This window comes from Rhyacophila brunnea, unplaced genomic scaffold (genome assembly GCF_057557595.1).
Source record: "Rhyacophila brunnea isolate RB1 unplaced genomic scaffold, BYU_Rbru_1.0 scaffold_17, whole genome shotgun sequence".
Classification (NCBI taxonomy): Eukaryota; Metazoa; Arthropoda; class Insecta; order Trichoptera; family Rhyacophilidae; genus Rhyacophila; species Rhyacophila brunnea.
Genome location: NW_028232827.1, coordinates 24,273,022 through 24,297,551, shown reverse-complemented (window position 1 = coordinate 24,297,551; position 24,530 = coordinate 24,273,022). Strand labels below are relative to the sequence as shown.

The following is a 24,530-nucleotide window of genomic DNA, read 5'->3' as shown; positions in this document are numbered from 1 at the left end:
AAAATTGCGAACTATTTAATACACGTTAACGAAACACGTATCATTCAATTTATTTGTTTTTTTGTGTATAATATTTTATACCAATTTCGGTAGGCAACATAAGTGCTGCAAACTTTAACAAAATATGTTTAAAGAAACTCTGAAACTTAGAATTTCTTAAATTGGTTTCAGTATAATAAGTTATACATTAAATTTAACTGTTCCGTACAACGACACCCTTAGCCGAATTTATAAAATAATCTTTTAAAAAAAAACTCCTTTTTCGATATTATGATGTTGAAAATTTTGCCAATTTCGAGCTAACGACAGTTTTGAACAAAAATATTTTCGATTATCCAATTAATTGGAGACTTATATTTATAATTATTTTCATCTTAGAAGAAATCGACTTAAATCAATTTAATAATAATGAAATAAATATATTATATCCCATGACAATATTTGAAATATCGAACAAGAAATAAATTCGTCGAGGGTCATATCAATTTATTCTATGATCTTTTGATTTTAGAGTTCTTCGCAATTTGAACTTATATAACCTTTTTTGTTCGAACTAATCGAATTATTATTTTTTTTGATGATCATTGAATGCGTGCTTTACTTTATCGAGAATCTTTTGACCCATCGAGTGCCACTTTACCTTTCGTCCAATAATAATTGACGCAATTCTTCTTTCTGTCTCATCTACCAAGATAGCGGCTGTTAACATTTTTGTCCGGAAATAAAATATGTTATCGCATTTTCAACCGGGAATCTTGATTTATAACGAAATTTGTCTTCTAATTTTGATTCGTCAATTTTATTTTTACATCTTTTATATAAATTATTCTTACTATTCTTCTTCTTCTCGGTATATTATAGATAGACTTTATAATACCAGAGACATTTTTTATATTTTCCTACACAAATACATTTTTGTCAAATATCTGAATTTAAATAAATGTTTAATTTTAAATATTAATTTCACATTAAACTGGTAAAATGAAAGATACAATTTCGCATAAGACATCTTTTTTTAAATTTTGAATCTTAAATAAATTTCGTGTAAACGACTTTCTAACTTTACATTCATTTTATATTAACTTCGTTTACTAAGCTTGATTTATCAATGAGGGACATTTTATAGTGGGCACTTACAATCTACGAAATTATCGTTTACTTTCCATGCCAAGCATTTCTTGTGGGGGTACATTATTGATAAAATATTACAAGAATATTAAGTACCATTTTTGTTATTTTGAGTCTGTGGATTATTCTGTATACATAATATGTGGGAGTCCACTTCGGCGGTGGATAGGTGTTGCAGATAAAATACGGTAGTAGTTGTTCGGGATGATGGAGAGGAGCTAGAGTTTATTTACTGTTTAAATAATTACAAGAGTACATCGGTACAATATAATGACAATGCGGTGCGATGTGTTTTTACCGGGAAGTTATAATCGAATGGCATTCCCAAAACTATTATAATTGAGTCAGGTATTTTATATCGGGTTTGCGATAATTGAATATGGCTGACTATATAGTAAAACAGATATTGCGGAAATTATAATTGCAGTCAGCTATTTACTGAGTTTTCAATAATTGGACACTACGGGAAATGGCTACTAATAAATTTGTAATTATGATCAGCTATTTAATATTGCCGATCAATATGCTGACACGGCTTGAGTTGTTTACCATTGCTAATAACCTATGTATTTTTTTTATTTAATTATGAAAGCTAGTCAAAGAAATATCGCGTTTTAATATAAACATACATTTTATTCGAAATATTATTAGGTACACAATAAAAAATATTTTTATCAATTGCATGTAATTATTAGTAACTAATGATTAAAAAATAGAATTTAGTTGATGTGTTATAATGTTAGAAATTACTAGTATTCACCGATATTTTTTAATGTACAATGGGCTGTTTTTAATGATTATTTTGTATTTTCCATAACGCAACGTCTGCTGAACAACGTCCGACTGCCCTGGATTGAATATCACTGAAAAATGGCGGAACCCTTTCATCAAAAACTACAAAACTGGATCCTAAAATACTCCTGAATATTCCCCCAATCAATATACAATATTCCCGAAATCCAATAAAAAAAAAAACAATTATATATGCATACATAAATATACGAACTTTTTGCACGGCTTTTATTTTTATAAATGGAATAATTATTGTTCCTTTTTTGAAAAAAAAACCTTTTTAATGAAATATTCAATTGATCGTATATTTTGAAATTGGAATTTGTCATGTATATTTTCTGATGCCGAGTGCAAATTTAATAAATGCTCTCCCCGCCCAATGTCTTCAACCTATTGAGTTTTATCTCATTATTTGCATGGTTGTGACTGTGTAAATTTGTTACTACAACACAACCCAAATTTTCAATGTATAAAAATAACCGACGATATCCGTGTATTCTTATCAATCCTTCACATTTTGGTGAAATTTCTCCACTTCCTATCTTCCTTGCATCCTGTATTCCTTCGTATTGGCATCAACTTGATGATAACCAGCATGCGATATGAACGTCCACAAACGGTGCGAGGAGTCCGTTCCCAACCTGTGCGGCTGCGACCACACGGAGCGTCGTGGAAGAATCCAGCTAACCATCACATGTATCGGAAACAAGCTCACTGTCGAAGGTAAGGGTTGACATTTACTTATTATTATTTATATTTAAAAAAATCGCTACTGGCATTTACAATGGTATAAAAGTATAGGAAACCATCGATTCAGTAATTCATGTAGAATGTAATGAATAAAGCAATGCTCTATCGTCCGCTAACAGTAGCAATAAGGTGCGCACATGAGGAGGGGTTCGGCTCCGGAGCCCCCCCCCCCCCCCCCTGAAATGAAAAATTTGTTAATTATTTTGCTACTTAAATGGAATATTACTTCGTCAAGAATTCAGGATTGTAACCCGGATGATTTGGCTATCGAACAGGATATAAACGGCTTGACCCCAATTCTCTCGGCATTCTACGATACGCAAAACCTGTAGCACTCATAAATCAGTGCAACTATCTGGGTCATCCAATGTTTGCTTTGATATTCTGATGCGGCATGTCTAAAATACAAGACAGCGCGGACGACTCAAACGGACACTAACGATCCTAATAGTTATGACCGTTAAGCCACGCGCATTCGATAACCACTTGTGAGTGCAGCAACTCACAATAACTCGTAGGTATACCTTAAGTTATACCTGGAGACCAGGTGTTTATCGCTATATTAAAAGTGTCTGGGTATGGGAATGTACCTGTACGAGAAGCGATAAGTAGTAGGCGGAGTAAATGTGGAAGTCAGTGGCACTTGTTAGATTTTTTTAACACCCGCCTTAAAAATCAATTAAAGAATATTATTTTTTTAAACGAACCCCACAAACCATTTGTTATTTATTATTTATATAGACAACTGTATGTAACATTTTTTTCATCAATAATCCTACTAAAATGTGATGCATTCATTTATCCATTAAGATAATAAATAATTTCAGTAAGTTATTTAAAAAAACTCTCTCCTCAAAAGTTTCAATTGTAAGTTAGAATAAGTTCTGCACTCAGCTGACGATTTTTCCGTGTGCGCCCCCGGTATCAATTATCCATATCATCATCAGCCGGGGTCAATCCACTGCTGGATGAAGGCCTCACCAAGCTTCTTCCAACTCTCTCGGTCCTGTGTCGTTCGCTGCCACGTATTTCCGCCGAACTTTACCAGTTCGTCAATCCAGCGGCTTTTAGGGCGACCCTGTTGCCGTTTCGTGCCCCTTGGGTACCACTGGATGACGGCATTTGTCCAGCGGCCGTCCTTTCGGCGAGCAATGTGCCCCGCCCATCTCCATTTCAGCTGTTTGGCAACGTCTATTACATCGCGTACTCCTGTCTGCTTCCTAACCCATTCGTTTATCTTACGGTCCTTTCGCGTGATGCCCAACATACACCTCTCCATGCCTCGCTGTGCGACTCTTAGCCTTTGGACATATCTCGTGTTGAGGATCCACGTCTCGCAGCAATTATCCATATACCTACATATTGTTATGTCATATGATGAGATTTATTCATATTTACAAACTTATGTTATGTTAGATCATATTATTATATTACAATGACATTATTAATGGACAACGCACTCAATACAGTAGCTAGCAATTAAATTCACGCACAGCGACATTCGCACATGTATAGGTAGACGTCACGCAATTTCTATTATGCAATATCACGCATCGCGAATTTATAGCAATATCACCTTTATTGTAATGGCGTTAGAATAGTGTTTCTAGTGTCAATGTTAATTTGAGCGAACCCGTTCGAACCGAACCGTTCGGCAGACCCGAGTAAACGCATCGGGAGTTTATATCAATATCACCTTTATTATAATGGCGCTAAAACAGATTATGCCATTCGGCAGACCCGACAAAAAAGTGAGTGTCATTTTTATTCCCAGATGATTCGTCCATATTAATATCATTGTTATATTATGATAAAATATCAAAATTACGCATAATATCGTCTGTGTTAAATTACTCTGTTACAACTTTAGCGGCACATTAATATTCTAGTCAAAATTCGTAGACTTCAAAAAACCCAGGCGCTCAAACATAAGCTTTCCTGCCACTGTGGCATTAAATTCAGAATGGCGGAAAAACTAATTCATCTGGGACTGTGCTCCGTCTGCCAAATGTCCATGTAATTCGCTAAGCGGCCACTAAACTTTCTTGCAGAAGTAGCCGTAATCAAATTAGGAAGGACGTAGGCTCCGCTCCATGCAATCTTTCCGGTAGTGACTAGAACTCCTTATTTGAGTTAATGTCCCGCCTGCTGCCCAGCATCCAATGTTACCTAGTGATAGCTGAGTGGTTTTGAAGCCGTGGTCGTGCGATCGATTCAGCGACTACCAAAAACTACTACAGTGGAAATATTTAAACTATTTAACCTTAAACATTCGCAGGTGCAAAGTGAATGTGATTATTGTTACACTTGTCCTTGAGTCCTTCACTTGAATGTCCTAAAATGTGTACGGAAAGAGAAGAGCTACTAAAGCCGATTCAATCAGCTGTTGAACCCATCGGACCGTCCGACCTGGTTGCCACAAAGGCCAATTTTGTTGCATTTAGAAATTACCAACGTGAAGATCTGTTCACTTAGATTGTTCTGTAGTTTTGTATTAGCTTTTTATTACTTACTACAATTTTACCTCTACATGCTCCTCTCATGTAGATTCAGTCAAAGCACATTAGAGTGCATGGCGACCTTAGTCTTGGGTATCTGCTAATGAGACATTCCCAGTCATAAAAAAATATGCTTCATATCAAATGTAGGCTCCCGTAATACACCTGATTAAAACTGGGTGAGGTTTGGTGGGGCCTTAACTTCAATGTTACACTTAAGTAGATACTATTTCTCGACCGCATTTACATCAAACCTATTGCATCGCTTTCTCTCACTCGCCACCGCTCCGACTATATTGTCTTGTTTTCCGTCAAAACTATCAAACTTCACGCTGAGTTAGTAGATATAATATGTATAATGTAACCTCTACTCCGTGGAGAACTCGCAGTTGCTCCGCTAAAGACTCAAGAAAAAACAAAATGATTTAACCTACAAACCTGTCATCTGGGCATTTCTTTCACACTATTCAGAGTGCTGGATAGTAAGTAACAAAGGCGAGTAAAAAATTCCTACGAAAAATCTATGGCCCAACTCAGGTTGACGAAATGTGGTGTGTTAAGAAAATTAATTAGATTATGCCTTGTAAAATTATACAAATATGAAAGAATCATACGCCACGTTTCGATTGGATGACTATAGTGGGCAAGATACGATCAATACATCAATAACGACAATCGTGTATCCAAAAGCCCTGTTTTGGGTAAAGAAGTTGAACGTCCAAGGCTCCAATACAATATTATCGGCTCTTGGCAGTAGATGACCATCGAGCTTGGAATATACTTTTTGTTTATATTGTTCAATCTAGCTTGTGAAGCCCCGATGAAGTTCATGATACATGCATTTGTATTATATACCAGAAGTCAATCTGGGTAGTTGTCCTGATGTCCTGTTGGTGGCGCCGTATCGTTCTAGACAGGAGCAACTTCCTAATGCTGTAGTATTTTATAATATACGTAGGCGACGATTATTTTAGCTTGTGAAAACAATCTCTTTTTCGTTTAACCAACGATTAATAATTGTTAACTAAAATAATTATTGCGGTGTATCCTACAAATGCCTTTTTGAATTCTGGCAACATGAGTGTAGGTATAATACCAATCAAACAAAATCTTAATTTCTTTGTGTTATTTCGCTGTACAAAATAAAAAAATAAAGTAAGAGTTGTGTATTGTCGTGGACGAACCCACATACGTGTTTCTGACACAATATAATAATATTATGAGTGACAGGACGTCTTCTATGAATCAGTCTCTACTTCACAGGGAGGCCTAGTAAAGTGTCATCCCTAAATTATCTCGCGACGGGACGTGGACGCGACGGACGCCTGCGAGGCTAACAAACCAGTTCTTCTGTAACACAATATATTATTATATTATATATATATATATATATATATATGTTCACTATTATAACTATTTGAGAATGATTTTAAACCAAGATGTTTTCGGACTGACAGAATTAAATTTATTATCAGTCGGTAGACACGAAAAAATAACGAATTTATCGAAACGTCAAGTTGTCTGGACAATAATTGCATTTATTTTATTGTTATGGAACGGCGGGATAATCTGCATATAAACACGTATTTAAATTTTATCTGGGTTTATTAGAATGTAATATATTATGATAACTTGGTAATAATACATAATGGTTTATCTGTTGGATAATAACTTGTTAACAGTCTGATTTCATACAGTGATTGAATGCAATCGATCCTTCATTCTTTAGGGCTGAGTTGGCGCTGACTTAAAAATCTACCATGATTCTATATAAAACAAACCTTATCAAATTCAACAGCTCAATACTTAGCCAGATTACATGCGGGAAAGGGCATTAATGTACTCACACATGGCCCCCACAAGGGGGGGCTGACAGGGCTTTAGCCTGGGGGCCCGTGCTTATGGGGGGCCCGGCGTAGCAGATCGACAAGCCAATTGAGATAAAACACATCACAAAATTTCACTAATAGTTTTAAACATATGTTTAATTAAAATTTAAAAATATGTGCTTATGGGTTGCAATTTTTGATTAGGTATTGTTTGTCGATATTCGACAACTCCATACTTCAAGTGGGTGTATTAAAAAATACAACAAATCGCTATAAAATACCTAAATTTATTTAGTTTTTTATTTTTTATTTATTAATTATAAATTTTACCTTTAAGACTATTTGAAATACAGCAGTAGATTGTCACACTGCCTTTAATCTTAAAGATAGGTAGGGGGGGCGAAGATTCTAGCCTGGTGGCCCGCTTCAAGATGTGAGGGCCATGTACTCACAAGACTCAACCCTAGAAATAATAGTCAGGAAACCGAGTTCTGCTTCTCAGACCTCACAAGGTCTCAGTTAAAAGAAAAGTTAGAAAAAAAAAATATTAAGCACAGCATTCTCAGACGTTAGGTTGATAAGTGAAGTAGATATAAAACATACCATAAGAAATAAAGCGTGAAACAATGGGTTGAGAATATAGATCTTATCAAATGAATTACCAGACGTTCACTATGCTGTTTATTATTATATAAGACCAAAAAGATATACTTTAAATTGCAATCAGGGTTTACAGGAACCTGGTGAGTTGTTGAGTGGATCAGCGGTAGATAAATAACTGTCTACAATGTATGACAATAATTCGCCCCGCTACTAAGATTCACCATATACCTACGTACTGTATAATAGTCTATAGACAATAAGAGGGAATGTGAGTATTTGGCGACGCCATTTGAGCGATTGGTCAACTGAACGATTTCCATTTGGTACCGGTAAAATATTTTTGGTCTACTGCTAACGTCTACTTGCAGGATTTGGTGTCGCGGATTTTATAACAATGATTATTTTATTTACAAGTTTTGCCAATATTCCATTATTGGAAAGGTTTATCAAAAAATATGTGTTTGAGGATTTTAATTCAATAAATTAAATGAAAGCAGTATCCGTATACTTGTGTTATATAGGTATATATATTTTATATATATATATATATACGAGGGTGGGTCAATAATTCCTTAGAAAAAAGCATTAAAACAGTTTTTATTTTTGTATTTTTTTTTTATTTCTCAACATAATCTCCTTGGAGCTCAATACACTTGGTTAGACGTTTCTCAATTTTTTTTAAACCGTCAGAAAAATAAGTTTTCGGAAGGTCCTCAAAATAAGCATTTGTCCGATCGATGACTTCTTCATTTGAAAAAAAACGTTGTCCACTTAGCCATTTTTTTAAGTTTGGGAAAAGGAAAAAGTCACTGGGGCTAAATCTGGCGAATACGGTGGGTGGTCGACCAATTCGAACTTCAATTCTTCAATTTTAGCCATTGATCGTAAACATGTGTGAACACGGGCATTGTCCTGATGAAAGAGGATTTTTTTCCTGTTTAAATGAGGCCGTTTTTCTTCAATTTCGTTTTTTAGCTGGTCCAATAAAGATGCATAATAATCCCCTGTTATTGTTTTTCCTTTTTCCAAATATTCAACGAAAATAATTCCACGTGCATCCCAAAATACAGTAGCCATAACCTTACCAGCTGATTTTACGGTTTTCGCCTTCTTTGGACATGGTTCGCCTTTCGCAATCCACTGCTTTGACTGTTCTTTCGCGGGAGTATAGTGGTGTATCCATGTTTCATCTACAGTCACAAAGCGACGAAAAAATTCATCCGGATTGCGTTGCATGAGCGACAACAGGGCTTTAGAGGCCACCACCCTATTGCGTTTATTGTCGACTGTGAGCAAACGCGGCACCCATCTTGCAGAAACTTTTTTCATGCCCAATTTGTCATGTAAAATAGAAATGACGCTACCTTTTGAGATCCCTGTAACCTCAATTATCTCACTCAACTTTAATCTTCGGTCACTTAACACCATATCGTGGATTAAATGTACGAAAATAAAAAACAACAACCTGACCAATCTGATTGAAACTTCACAGCATACTGAATCGGTAGTGCCGCTGATTGAAAACAAACCGCTTACAGTACTAGTCGCGCCACCTGTCGGCTTTTCTAAGGACTTATTGACCCACCCTCGTATCTACGATATTCTCGTAATATCAAATTCTCGAATGTTTATGTTATATATTAAGTATTTAGTTTCATGGAAACCATTCCACATAAGTAGTACCTATCATTAATATTGTATGCTCGGCGGCTCTCGTGGTGCAGTGCGTAAGGCGCTTGCCTTCCACCCGAGAGTTCTTGGGTTCGATTCGATTCGATCAGGACACACAATATTCATGTGTTTGTCTCAAAGCCTGGGTGTTTGTGATTGTTCAAAATTACTAACAAACCACCTTGTACGAAAAAGCAAGGACATGGTTATTAATAATTCTAAAAAAAAAAAAAAAAATTGTATGCTCAGTACGTACCTACCTACGATAATATTATTATGTTACTGCGTCGAGTCACAATTAATCAAAACGTCGCCTTAATAGCTAAATTACCATTCAAAAAAATTCACTGCACAGAGTTTTTTTCGATTCTGGAGACTTGATATTTTTTTATTTTTATTTTATTAATTGGAGAATTTTACATTGGGTTTTTCGAGATTCGAGAAATATTTTCCACTATGACATTTTGTTTCAAAATTCTCGAGCTGTCGAGCTATTATTATGCTCTCAGAATCAATAGTTAGATTGAGGCCGAACTGCCAAAAGAATCTCATTGATTCCGAGAGAAAAATTAAATTAAATCTTTCTCCAGAATTAAATCTAAGAGATTTTTAATCGACTAAAAATATTCTGTCAAGTTTGTTTTCAAGTTGCCTCCCCGTTTCAGGCGTACGCTTTTTTTTGTCGTGGAAATGTTTTCCTATGAAAGAAAATTTCACTGCTTTATAGGGTGGATATCAGTTATGTTGTACAACCAATTTCTAACCATTAATTTTACGTATGACGTATCTAACTAAGTGTCTAACTTAGTTGTGATTATTCCACACCATGTGATTTTTGTCTCCTCGAAACAATATATCAGGTTTTTTTCATAAATTCTCTATCACAATGATCAACGCATTTACCGAATTTTGGTACATACTGAGAGCAAAACAGAGATCCCATAGTGATTAATTACCTCGTGGGAAACGCCGCAAATTTCCCCTTGTGAAGTCTATTTTTCCGGTGGTTGGCCACACTTTACATTTCCAACCCGTCCGACAGGGCCTGGCAATATTTATTTTCTTTGCGTTGTGGCGGTCAACTGAAACACGGGGTGAATTTTAATGGTGTCTTTATTCTCCTCGCGTGGTTCACACGGCTCGCAACAACTACTAACGCTCCTTTCACATTATACGGTTTTGACCGTACGTTAAAAAATCGAACGGCGATATTCTTTTAGTGGTGTGAAGCAGAGCATGGCACTTTTCACATTACACGGCGACGGTTAAAATCCGAAACGGCGCCGTACAGCAGCCGTCCATTCCACTGTAAGCAGTGGTGTACGTGACTTAATGCACGCTTTCATATTAGACGGTTTTAAATCGTACGGTCAGTCGATTCATTATAACCAAACAGCACCACAGACTGAGCTTGTGCCGAAAAAAACTGTGCATAAACCGTATAGTGAGAAAAGAGAGTGAACTTGTTGCCGATTCTGATTTTTACCGTTCGATTTTTTTCCGTACTGTCGAAACCGTATAATGTGAAAGGAGGGTTACAATAATCAAAATCAACATTGTTACACGTCGTTCGCTCTTCTTGCATTTTTAAGGCGTAAATCTTCTTCTGTCCTGTCCGTGCAGGAGATGCGCCTGGATTCTTCCTTACCATGCCTTAACCTGGCATAATTGTTTTCAAACTTATAAATAATTATAATAATAATATAAACTATTAAATATTGTGTCGGAAAACTCAAACGCTCAGACTGTTTTTGATTCAATTCCCGAATGGGTCAAATTTCATATAACGTTTGGTTAAAATTACCCAAATGTTAATTTAACTAGTTAGTACCTACGTCACATCCAAATCCCGCGTAAAAATTTGGAGATGCACACATTTAGCACTGAATATTATAAAAGAAAATCAGACATCAAAGCACTTATATAAATAATATAACGAACAAGTCTTTAGATTTCCTCCGTCGTCCGAAATACTTATTTAGGTTTCATTAATTATTCTATTCTGGTAAGCTTTTTCCAAGTAGGAGAATCACTTATCCGAGCTTTTCCTCCTGGGGTCCGCATCCTGTTTAGTTTATTCACGGGCTTAAAGCTCCGTCTTTTTTTTAACTATTGTTGTCATTCTGCCTATCAAATACTCGGCCATCTGTTGTTGTACGCGTCTCTTTGTCCGTGCTAAACCCTTTTATTAACAAGACAGAATATTATTATCATTCTGTTGTGTTTTTAACGCAATTTTCTTAGGGGCTGAGACAATTTTCCGGCCATTTGGGATCGTCTCTTTGTTGTCGTCTCCAGAATCAAAATTAAATATTTTAGTTTGTATTGTGTTCGCGTAATTGGGTCGATTTATCATTCTCATCGTGTACACCTGGATCACTCACTATTTTTATCGAGTTTGTCAAACTATTATATTTATGTTTGCGGATATTATAAACAGTTCTCATTTATAATAATGTGTATATATATATATTAATCCAATAGTTAATCACAGAATACGTATACAGTTTAAAGTTAAGAACACAATATTTAGTTAGGAGTTATTACTGAGAGGTCCAGAGGTCCAGGTCAGATTTGCAAATCTACTTGGACTATGGAATGTTAACTGCTTCCTGTCTGGTGAGAGTTGATGGTGTGATAAGTTACGATTCACTTGAGATCGGTGTATTTGTAATACATAAAGACGAATTATATTTATGATTCATTATGTTGCTCGTATGCCGACAAGGTATAGGCTGTCGACGATAACGTAGATTCATTTATATTACAGGGACGGTGGCAGTGAGATACTGACAGGTTTGGAGGTCCCCCTGAAAAAAATGCAATCCGCTATTGATTATTAGACTTTTAGGCCTTGTACAGATGGCGCGATTTGACTCGCGTAAAAACTCGCGCGCATTCCAGGTAGGTACATATGACCTCATTGAGCAGTCCACATGTAATCGCCGCATGTCACTTCTCGCGCGCGGTCGAGGTACCTATAGATGTCCTCATTTAGCTGTCCACATGTACTTGCGGCGTATCTGGGGATAATTTATGTTACTAATGTTTTAAAAATTTCGATTGTTTTATGCGTTGAGTTAAGATTAATTTACACCAAAACAAAATCACATCGTCAGAACTATTTGTCATTTGAGAGATACGGTTAGATCTTTAATCTATGCCAGCGCATTTTTATGTGTGTGGTGGACTACAAAGAAGACATACAGAACACAGGTCTCAACGATATCCTCAATCATTTGAATTTCTCCGCACTCGAAAAATATATGGATTTAATCACCACTATAAATGTATGCATATTAGAAATTATTATTGGGAGATTTAAGGCTCATAATGTGTTGAATAGAAGTAAATTCCTAAGCACCAGAATATCTTCTCCTAATTCCTTAGGTTGCAAGTTCGAATGCCACGCTTAGAAAATGTATACGTGTAAAAATATATTGTTATAATGCTTTGCTTTTATTTTCAGTTCGACAGGGTCGAAACCTGATCCCAATGGACCCCAACGGCCTGTCTGACCCCTACGTGAAGCTCAAATTGATCCCGGACTCGGATAACGTGAAGAAGAAAACTAAGACTATCCGCAGCTCGCTCAATCCGGTCTGGAATGAGAAACTCGCATTGTAAGAAGATCTATCGTTACCTTGTTTTTTGTTCCATTTTTCTCAATTTACATTATTATCGGTGTAGTCGCATTTAGGGATTGCAATACCGGTATTTAAAAACCGGTATCCCTGTATTATTCGATACCAAAATACCGTTTTTAAAAATCAGACAATACCGATATATTCGGCATTGAAAGTGGAAACAAAATGTATCAATTAACATAAAAGCTAGATAGCTACATGACTGTATTTCTGTGTGGTTGCGCGATGTATGTTTTACTTCCGTTGCCCTCTAACGCCCTTGGAGACCAGCAATGGCACGTGCTATAAAATATTAATATTTTAAAGAGGTTTATATCGTCACCTCAATACTACAACTAGATAACTTGATTTTCACTGTTTTTGAGATATCTATTTAATATGATTCTACATTATTTCCTTCTCTTAAAAAAACACTACGTAAGTCAGAAGTTAATGGAAATTGTATTAATTTTATGTTTAAAAATGTTAGTTAACTTTAAAACCATAGATGCATTAAATAAATAAAATAATTTATATCTACAATATTATTTTTTATGCAATTGAACATTATTTAATTGTTCCCAATTAAACAAGCACAATTTTCCATTTTTATTTGAAATAATAATTATAGCCTAGATTTATGGTAATCGAGTAAAATTTAAATTTCATTTTCCCAACAATGACAAAATCAGTATCTAGTTGTAGTATTGAGGTGACGATAATATAATATGTAGATACTTCTGTTTTTCCATATATTTCACGAATACCGGTATTCAATAAGAAATACCGTTATAAGTATTTTCATTTGGTATTTCAATCCCTAGTCGCATTGATGTATTAACATGGATTAAGCGTGTATAGAAAAAAATATATATTTTACCACCGGCCGTAATATGTATTTACCTAAATTATGTAGGATATCAGTTAACTTTTAAACGCTTTTGGCAGTTACACACTTTGTAGATGTAGGTATATGGCTTTCCGACGTGTTTTCATATGCCTTTGTATTCTTTTTTTAAATTATAAAACCAACTCATTCAATAATAATCTATCACTGAGAATTGTTTTGAATCGCAATATTTATGATATGGAATATAAAGAAATAAATTATAAATTAGACTCTTCATCCTGAAGGATTGAATATTCTTAATAAAATTATGAAAGTAAAACTTGTATACAGTTGCAATCAATGTGTGGTTGTCGGTCTTTATTCAGGGCTCGAAATGGACCGGAGCGCTGTTCCGGTTCCTGAATTTGGCAAAATTATCACTCCGTCTCGTGGAAAAAAACAATTTGACCATCTGAGATAGATAGGCCAAATATAAACAAAAAAAAATCATTTTTGTTTTTATAAAATATACATAAAATTAGATTACTATGTTAATATTGAAGAATTTTCTATTTCGAGCACTGCCTTTTCCATTATCTCTCCTCATCATAAGAAAAACAAATGCGAAAATATTCAGTAGTGTCATATGTGTCATTTGACTTGTGTGTCCTTGCTGGGAAAAGGTAAATCTTAAGGGTTTACATGTAAATTGTTTCTATTACATTTCGCCGTAACATAGCTCACCGTGAGCTGTCTTACTGGAAAGATATGGCCATATGGCATTGAGATCAAAAATTACGGGTCCGTGGCACTTTAATTTTATATTGTTGGTGTCAAATATCTGACAATAACATACGACTTGATACTTACGACCACCTACAAAATGGCACTATTGAGAGGAAATTTAAAAGCTTCCTTTTCTGTTTCTTATCCTCAAAATACTTCACTGCATTCTAAATAATGTTCTTCGTCTGCTACCGTAAAGATTTAGGCATTTTAATATTTTTAAAATTCCACGCTACATCGACTGAATTATGGGCGCAGGGAAAGTAAATCCGGGGGGGGTGGATGGGTCTAGGACGATTTGTGCGCCGGGACAACTGGACGCCACGCAATTCGAAAATAAATAGACGTTAGGTACTTTTTAAAAAAATATTTAATATTATTATTTATATTTAAATTATTATATTATGATTTAATGGCTGGTGGGAATTTAAATATGCACACGTAAATAATAATTTAATCGTGCATATGTTTATGTTCTAACGAAAAAAGAGATTTTTATATAAAGCCTAAGGCATGGTAATTCTCAATCCGCAATAAAAAAACATTATGTTAAGAGTACAGTGAATTAAAACTACTAATTAGTAGATAGAAACTGATTAAAATTCCTCGTCTACGTTCTGTTTACGTGTCTATGACAGTGCGGCGTCCAATTGTCCTGGCGTCCAATTGTCCCATTCCCGGGTGGATGATAGTTATAATATTAGAAGACTTGATATAAAAGTTGCACTGTACCTTTACTAATAAATTTGGTCCCAGATTTATACATTTACTGGAAATGACCAGTCATGTCTGACATAATTTGATATTGTGACAATAAAAATCCTGATTTTGTGATTACAGTGAGCTGAAGCCTGAAGATAAGGACAGGCGTCTGTTGATCGAGGTGTGGGACTGGGACCGTACTTCCCGTAATGACTTCATGGGGTCTCTCTCCTTTGGGATATCAGAAATTATCAAGGTAACAGACAAGTCTGCATATTGTAGACCATTTTTGACCAGTAATCTTGTCATCGGAGACATTTAACACAATATTTCTAAATGCCATTATTTTAAACACTATTCCACATTATTGTGCGCCTTTTATATATTGACATCTACGTCATGGCACTATATACGATTACAGTATTACGCTACACGCTTTTTGCATGCTGGCGGAATTACAACAGTTTTAGTTCCAGAAACGACCTCCGTGACGTATATGTCTCGATATAGAAGCCGCACTCTAGATACTATTTGTTACATTCATAACATCTTACTTCAATAAAAAAACGAACTAAAAACTAACTCCTAGAAAGAGCTTCTTATACAACATGGTATTCATTTGTTACAGGCTCAGGCTGATGGATGGTTCAAACTCCTTACCCAAGAAGAAGGCGACTTCTACAATGTTCCGGTGCCTGACGAAGGCACCGATCTGGCGCAGCTCAAGACGCAAATGAGAAAGACCTCCATCAGTAAGAGATCCAATCTGGGGGCTGATAAGGACGTGCCACATAACATGGCCAATAAGGACATTATCAGAGCTTCCGATTTCAACTTCCTCATGGTGCTGGGCAAGGGATCTTTCGGAAAGGTTCAATAAAATCTGTTTCTTGTGTTGTGCAATGTAGAGGATAAATATTTAAATTCTTTCAATATCAAGTGATGTGTGTCGATCGCCTTATATTTCGCTTGTAATACTGGTATTCCGGTCTCAAAACCTCCTTTGCAGAATGAATTTCACATTTTTTTCATCAATTCGTGTATATGGATGATGCCGCGTTTTCACATGTCTTTTTTTTGTCTGTTTAATTCAGCCGTAGAAATTCTATCTTAAGTACTCTAATGCATGGTTTCCCAAACTATGGGTCGCGACCCACAAGTGGGTCGCGAGCGAATATTGAGTGGGCCCTCGCCACTGTATATATGAATTTAAAAAAATAGAAAGTGATAAATTTGATATTTCATTCAACTATTTATAATTCTTAAAAATTGAAATAAACTTAAGTTACGGAAAATATTGTGATAAAATAATAATAATTTGAATTGCCAATGCACTACAGATGGCTTGATTCGTTGCGTTGGATTTGTAACCCATTTCAAGACGACTTATCAACTAGTATGTCAACAAAAGCAAGTGAAGAACTCATTGATTTATCAGAATATACGTCACTGAAAAATAGTTTCAATCGTAAACAGTTAACGAAATTCTGGCTCTCAGTTGCTGATAATTATCCTTGCCTGTTCGATGAAGCTATGAAAGTCCTCCTCCTCTTTACTACCTCATATCTATGTGAGGTCGGATTTTCGGCTATGGTTAACATTAAAACTAAATACCGAAATAAATTGGATATATCAAACTCACTGCGATTAAAAGTAACTAAAGTTAAAGTTGATGCTAAAACTGTAATGAAGAAAAATAAGAAACAAATACATCCTTCCCATTGAAATAACATTGTAATAAAACCTTGCAGGTGTTGGTATTTAAGTAATATTTTTTTTTTGTATTTAAGTTGTGTTTCTTATTTCGACAGTCTTTCATTCATATTGGTAACACTTATAAAAAATATTTTTTTTATTTCAATTAGAACAAATAAGACAACATTAAGTAGTTCCACGACTCGCCACTAAGGAATCTGAGCATTACCAATATTTATACCCTCTTTTCTCTAAGACAGCTAAGAGGTTGGTCCCAAGATTGGAAATTTTTGTTAGATGGGTCAGGGCCCAGTCAACTTTGGGAACCACTGCTCTAATGTATATTGCGGAAATCTAGGCGTGCCGAATGTTTTCTCACTCGCACTTATGGTTCGTTTTTGTTCAGGCCTTGAGTTGAGGACCTTTCTACTTTTAGTTGATTCAACTATGAATCAATATTTGAGTGAAAACAGCTTGTTTCAATTTGAATGCGATTAGTTGGCTCTTGTGTGTCTTAGAGCATAGTTTCTTAACCGGTGGTCCGCAAAGATTTTTGGGTGGGCCGCAAAAATGGTTAGTATCCATTTTTAAAAGCTTATATTAAATTTCTAGTAATAAATATCTTTCAGAACTCGTGCACCTACAAGGGTTCACAATGAATTATTAACAAGTCATTTCCGGAATGAATGACACTACTGTAATATAGTCATAAATCGTTTCATAGAAAGACCTAGAAACCCAACATTTGAAGTGGGGTTGTATTATATTTCGACAATTGTTTCAAAAATAGTGTAAATATAAATATATATTATTTTATTCCAATGTTGATGGTCCGCAAAACATTTTTTGACTTTTTGTGGTCCGCGGATGTAAAAAGAAACATGGTTAAGAAACATTGTCTTAGAGGGCCCTTGTGTTTTAGCTGAATTAAGTAAGATGTATTCATCCAAAAAACTTTTGAAGTGATCAGAAGAAATAATGACTGACGACGTAACAAATTCATTTGACGCCATCTATCGATTCAACTCAAATTGATATTCAGCATTCCTACAAATTTCTTGATCAACAAAAATCGACATGCGGAAACGCAGCATATGGGTTTGCAATTCTGGAATCTCCAAAGAAAAGATAAATAATTGGCATTTAGTCAGCATATAAAAAAAATATATTCATTTTTCATTATTTACTGAAATGATGTTTGAAATATTTTTAGGTTATGTTGGCCGAGCGGAAAGGTACCGACGAGCTGTACGCAATCAAAATATTGAAGAAGGATATTATAATTCAAGACGATGATGTTGAATGTACCATGGTGGAGAAACGAGTTCTCGCCCTCTCAAGCAAGCCTCCATTCCTCGTTCAGCTGCATTCCTGCTTCCAGACCATGGTAAATTATGATATTTAATCCTGCAAGGCTGACCATGCCCGGCCTGTAAAAATAGTAGAGATCAATCTAAATATCAAAGCAAACGTCAGGACAATTGTAGGAAAATGATCCAAGCACTTTTTATAAAAGTAGATTATAGTCCGACTTTTATATGGTGGCCGATTGCGGTGATAATAAGTGAAATAGTTAAGTTTTACAGTTTTGACAGTTAAACATAGATGGCAGTGGATGATAAATGAATTTTAGCGACTCCTTGGATAAAATATCATACATGTTTAAAATCCAACAAACTGCAGTTGTCAGAATTTTACACCATAATCTTAATGTGATCAATGTACTAAAAGAATCTCAAGATCTAAAAACCCTAGCACTCTGACATGTCGGCCACTATATAGAAGGTAGATTTCAATGTTTGAAATATATATTATAAATTACATCAACCTTTTTATATAGGTTTTCATTTTGAAGCTATTAGTGTTTCAAATTCGGTTTCTTTATTCGGTTTTTTATATATTCTTCTTGATGTCTGGTTCTCTTAGTACTTTCCCATCATATAAATATGCATATACTATCAAATCCAGCTTTGGTGTTTAATGAATGATAATATTAAACCGGAGGTTAATTGCAAAATCAGTTATATTCATCAGTCACCATTTTTTATTTGTTAACCAACTTTAAATGAAGTTTTTTATTAATTTCAATGATTTTCATGTCACTTAATTCTGCTATTTGCTTTTTCTAATTATTATTATTGACTAATATAAAAAGGAAATTTTCTATTTGCAATCCCCAATGTGTGCTTGACAGTTTTTTGCGATTCTTTCAAAATGGCGGAAATATGGAGGTAACCGACTTTGAAACCAATAGGCTCATTTAGTGCATGAATGTATATTATTTCGTAGCTAATTTATATTTTAAACCTTTTCACTGTCAGCCAATTTTTATTAGGTGGACACTTGTAGGCCAGCTATTTTTGGAATAAAATAAATCCCTTAAAAAATATGAAATAGGAACAGAATGATAAATATTGTTTAGAAAATATACACAGAACATAATACATATATTCAGAAGTTATGACGTTTACTTTACAAGAACGCACGAGTTAACTCGTCCATGGCCTGATGCGACATACATGCTTTGACGAGTTAACTCGAATCTGGCAGTTAAATGTAGTTAAGTAAACCATACAAAAATATCTGCAGGTGTTTCTGCACTTTTTAATCCATACTCTTCTTCTTTTACTACCTGATTCTTGTATTGGTAATAATATAATTATTATCGTAATGGCCTTTCAAAGAAAGTTGTTTTTTTTTCAGGATCGCCTCTATTTTGTGATGGAATATGTAAACGGTGGTGACTTGATGTTCCAAATTCAACAATGTGGCAAATTCAAGGAACCCGTAGCCGTGTAAGTTATAGATTATTGATTATTTAATTATTTAATATAAATCCTATCGAATTGTATCAGAAGTAAAAGTCAAAATATAGTAAGCTTCACACGTTTACTCTCCGCTTCTTCACATGCCAGCTTTACAGCTTTGTATATTACATAGGTACATTATTAAGTTTAGATTAATAATTAGGTAAGATCGTAAATAACATTCAGTAAATAAATAACCAAAACAAGACAACAGCAGACCGCGATCTATTTATTTATTTACAAATAATACATTTAATACTGCTAACACACAATATTAATTTTTCAATAGTTAATAATTCAACAATACTAAAATCGATGGGTCATATGACAGTACAGCGAAACACTTATGGAATTTAATTATCACCAGCCTATTTTGTAATGCCCACGGTGGCCGCGCGGCATAAGCGTTGGACTATCATGCCGTGGGTCCCAGGTTCGAATCCTGGGTCTGGCAAGTACACATATTGTTTTTCAATATGTGTGTGAGTCAGGGTATGGACCTAATAGATTGAGCAAGTGGCTGACATCCATTTCTCGTAAAAACAAAATCTGTTAATACAAACCTCTACTCTGTGGAGGCCCATATGAACCTATTAGGATCGGACATGGTCGAAAAAAAAAAAAAAATGTAAAACTTGTAAATCTAATGGAATAAACTAGTATTATCGAATATGTACCTATGCGTAAGATTCTTGCGCACATAACACGTCTAATAATTTGAAAAATAAATCTGCAGAAACCTTGTAAGTTCGTGTCGAATCAAAGTTTAAAAATAGTTCTTTTGGATTTACGAGGTTTACAAGATAAACCGACGATATGTAGTGAATAAGATACATTGACGCCAAAAATCATTTGATTACTATTACTAATTTACAGAAACTCAATTGCTTATACATAATTAAATTGTCTCTCTGTGCACTTGGTGTTGTGGGGTGATAATATTATTTCTTTGGTCTTCAGATTCTACGCCAGTGAAATAGCAATCGGTCTGTTCTACCTTCATTCGCGCGGCATCGTCTACCGAGACTTGAAACTGGATAACGTACTCCTGGATCAAGATGGACATATCAAAATAGCCGACTTTGGAATGTGCAAGGAGGGAATCAGCGGGGATAAAACCACCAAGACATTCTGCGGGACACCAGATTACATCGCTCCTGAGGTGACATATTTGCAATCTCCTGTCATGCTATACTGTATATGTTAGACATGGAAAAGAGACTAGAACCCTCACCCATTATTCTATGGAATGTTATTAGTCAAATGATTTTCATATTATGATCAATACTAATATTATTTTTGAATCCGAACCATTATTATAGACAGCTGATTATAGAAAACTAAATAATTTTCCAAATACACTTTGTATATATTCAAAATTTGGTGCCTGCAATGGACGAGTGGTCAAATGTCTGCTTATGAAGTCGTGGGATCTGGTTCGAATCCTCGATCTGGAAAATTCACATATTATTTTTCAATGTGTATTTGGACCTAGGCTATAGACCTAATAGGTTGTATACATGACTAACATCCATTTCACGTTAAAAAAAAATTGTTAAAAAACCTCTTTGTGAGACGGCCAAAGATCCACATCAGATTGTAGAGTCAATAAAAAAAATATATATTCAAAATCATCTCACATACTTACTTCAGTAAGTGAAGCGCCTAATTACAAAAAGCGACAAGTCCACAATTCAATATTTTCGGGAAACAACGTTTTTATGTTTCAAGCTTCAATTATTTGCTTAAACATGAGATTATTTTTTCCGTTGTATTCTATGTCAAAATTAGAACCAAATGGCAATTTTTTTAGCCGATAAACTTTTAAATGTAATAAATATAGGCAAAATAAAATTGGACGTGGCGCTATTTGTACTTCACTTTTTAATTTACTCCGCATAAGGCACATATTTCCGTGGCACTCTCATGAGTTTACCAGATGCTACAGCATGGGAGATGCCCTTTTTAATATTGAACGTTCCCTTATTGGTTGACTTAAATACGCGCGAAATCAACCAAGCTTTAAATAATATCGTCACTGTTCTGGCAGAAGACACTAATTTGAAAAAATTACATATTGAGTTAGTTATACAAAAATGTTCCTTAATTCAAACTTTACCGTCTGGAAACCTTCTTAATAAATAAACAGTCTTTATTTTAAAGTCATCCTTTTTACGATTACTTAATAAACTCACATGATAGACCATTTCAAACATTGTAACAACTTCAAAGTCAAATTACTCAAAACTAGTATTCTCCAGTTAGTGTGTTCTGCCAGAACAGAGACGATATGAAACACGGACTTGGCGCTTTTTGTCAATCGAGACTTAAAATATTTTTTTTCGTAGGGTTTTGTCGCGTTTTGGAATTTATAGATCAATACATATTGTGTAAAATTATACAAAGAATACGTGCGTATTTTTTTCTCGATTTTGACCAAATGTAGACTTATCGCTTTTTGGAATTAGACGCCTCAAGTAATCTTCCACATTAATCAATACTAGCTGAACCAGCTGGCGGTCGCCAGTCTGTCTTGCTAGGTCTTGCAGACGGCTTGGCGGTGTTGGATTTTAATATAATTGTGAAGTATGCATAGATGGCGCCATAGTTTTCCCATAGGGATGGGTTCTTTATTCACGTTAGACAGTTTGACATTTTGCTGATTTGTCAGTTTTACGATTTGCAAATCGTCACTGCCAATATAAATATGGGCTCATATGCGTAGTCTATTCAGGAGTCTGGCCTTCACAATATCGTCTTAAACCACCTTAGGCTGCTATGCCTAGCAGAACAGCTGGCAATCGCCGATTGCTACCACTGATATTTTAATTTTAATACAATATATGTGCAGTGAAATATGATAAATAATTATACATCTCAATCATTCGAATATAAAGCAATATATTATGTGATTATCATAAATAGCGATCCAATATCACGTGATATTAATCTCCTTTGGGTCCCATTGAGATAATAGAAGGTTAGCAGTGTAAAAAATAAATTCAAACATTATTTTGTTTCATTGTCCATAAAAAATAAATGCTTGCAGCCATAGAATAATATTTAAAAAATCAAAATTTGAATTAAAAATTAACCATAAACAATATAGTTTCCCGGTGCGGGACATTCATATCGAGACAAATGTTGATAAATAATGAAGCAATACATATTATATCTGAGAGGAATAGAACAATTCTGATAAGAATAGGAATTTATAAGACCTAAAGATGTGGAATCAGCTTAAAGAGGCCTTCATCCAGCAGTGTATTGATACAGGTTGATGATGATAAAAATGGGTAGGTATATAAAATCACAAATTTAAAAAATATAGCAATTTATATGACCAAGTAGAGTAGAATTAGGTTGGGATAACCTTCATCCAGCAGTGGATTGATCTTGGTTGATGATGATAATGACGATATTACGAATGGGTAAATATAATTGCAACAATTTTGATAAATGTAGCAATCGTTTAACCGCTAGTAGTAGAATCAGGTTGCGGAACCCTTCATCCAGCAGTGGATTGATCCTGGTTGATGATGATGATGATTATGATGACGATATGAATATGTAGATAAATGACATTAGCATTTTTAATAAATATAGAAATTCAATACTGCCAAGAATACAATCAACGTAGAGAGGCCTTCATCCAGTAGTGGATTTATTAAGGCTCGTCATAATAATGGCATTATATATAGATAGGTAGATAATAATGTCACTGATAAATATAGCAATTCAAATGACAGAAAGGAATAGAATCAGGCTAGGGAGGCCTTTATCCAGCAGTGGATTGGTTCAGGTTGATGTTGATAAGGATGATAGAAATAGGTATAATATCACATATTCGTTTAACCGCTAGTAGTAGAATCAGGCTGCGGAATCCTTCATCCAGCAGTGCATTGATCCTAGTTGATGATGATGATGATAACGATATGAATATGTAGATAAATATAATATCACCGATTTTGATAAATACAGCAATTCAAATGACAGAAAGGAGTAGAATCAGGGTAAGGAGGCCTTTATCCAGCAGTGGATTGATCCTGGTTGATGATGATGATGACGATATGAATATGTAGATAAATATAATATCACCGATTTTGATAAATACAGCAATTCAAATGACAGAAAGGAGTAGAATCAGGCTAGGGAGGCCTTTATCCAGCAGTGGATTGGTTCAGATCGATGTCGATAAGGATGAAAGAAATAGGTATAATATCACAAATTCGTAGTTGAATCAGGTTGCGGCACTCTTCATCCAGCAGTGGATTGATCCTGGTTAATCCTGGTTAAATAATATGTATATTATAACACCAATTATACTTGAATACCTTTTAAATATTTTTGGGTTATATGAGCTAATTGAATGTATATAAGTTTCATTGGTTTAAAAAAATTATCATTTAACAGCCATAAAAAAAATGTAACGTTATCAAATTTTGAAATATTATTCTATGGTTGATCGCATAGTTGATCGTCAAAATGCGAAAATATGCCCGCGGATAAAATGAACTGTTTTTAATCGGAATTCGTATAAATGTTATTATTTATTTGAATAATTATAGTTATCTATAGGTACTTGCTATAAATGTGACTTATTATATAGTGCTGTGCATTTTTAAATCATTATGAGACATAAATAATATCACCTATCGTTTTTTACATAAACAACTACCTAAGAATGACGGATGCTAGTTTTAAAAGTGATTTTTTTGTGACTGTATTGAGTTTTATAAAATTGTACTCGCTTCGAATTATAGCCACTCGAATGCATCCGATAAGTAAATATGTGGTTAGTAAATTGAAATAAT

The 24,530-nt window shown here is 34.7% G+C and overlaps 1 protein-coding gene across 2 annotated transcripts in view; it reads left to right on the top strand.

The window, feature by feature from the left end:
• Window positions 1–24,530, top strand: part of LOC147073847 (protein kinase C, brain isozyme-like) — a 546,718-nt gene that overhangs the window by 514,046 nt on the left and 8,142 nt on the right. For both annotated transcript variants that reach the window (XM_085944926.1, XM_085944925.1), the window contains exons 5-11: window positions 2,515–2,643; window positions 12,741–12,894; window positions 15,353–15,470; window positions 15,843–16,085; window positions 18,123–18,296; window positions 19,613–19,704; window positions 20,677–20,878. In XM_085944926.1, the coding sequence (XP_085801052.1) occupies window positions 2,515–2,643; window positions 12,741–12,894; window positions 15,353–15,470; window positions 15,843–16,085; window positions 18,123–18,296; window positions 19,613–19,704; window positions 20,677–20,878 (1,112 nt within the window). The remainder of the gene's footprint in view (window positions 1–2,514; window positions 2,644–12,740; window positions 12,895–15,352; window positions 15,471–15,842; window positions 16,086–18,122; window positions 18,297–19,612; window positions 19,705–20,676; window positions 20,879–24,530) is intronic.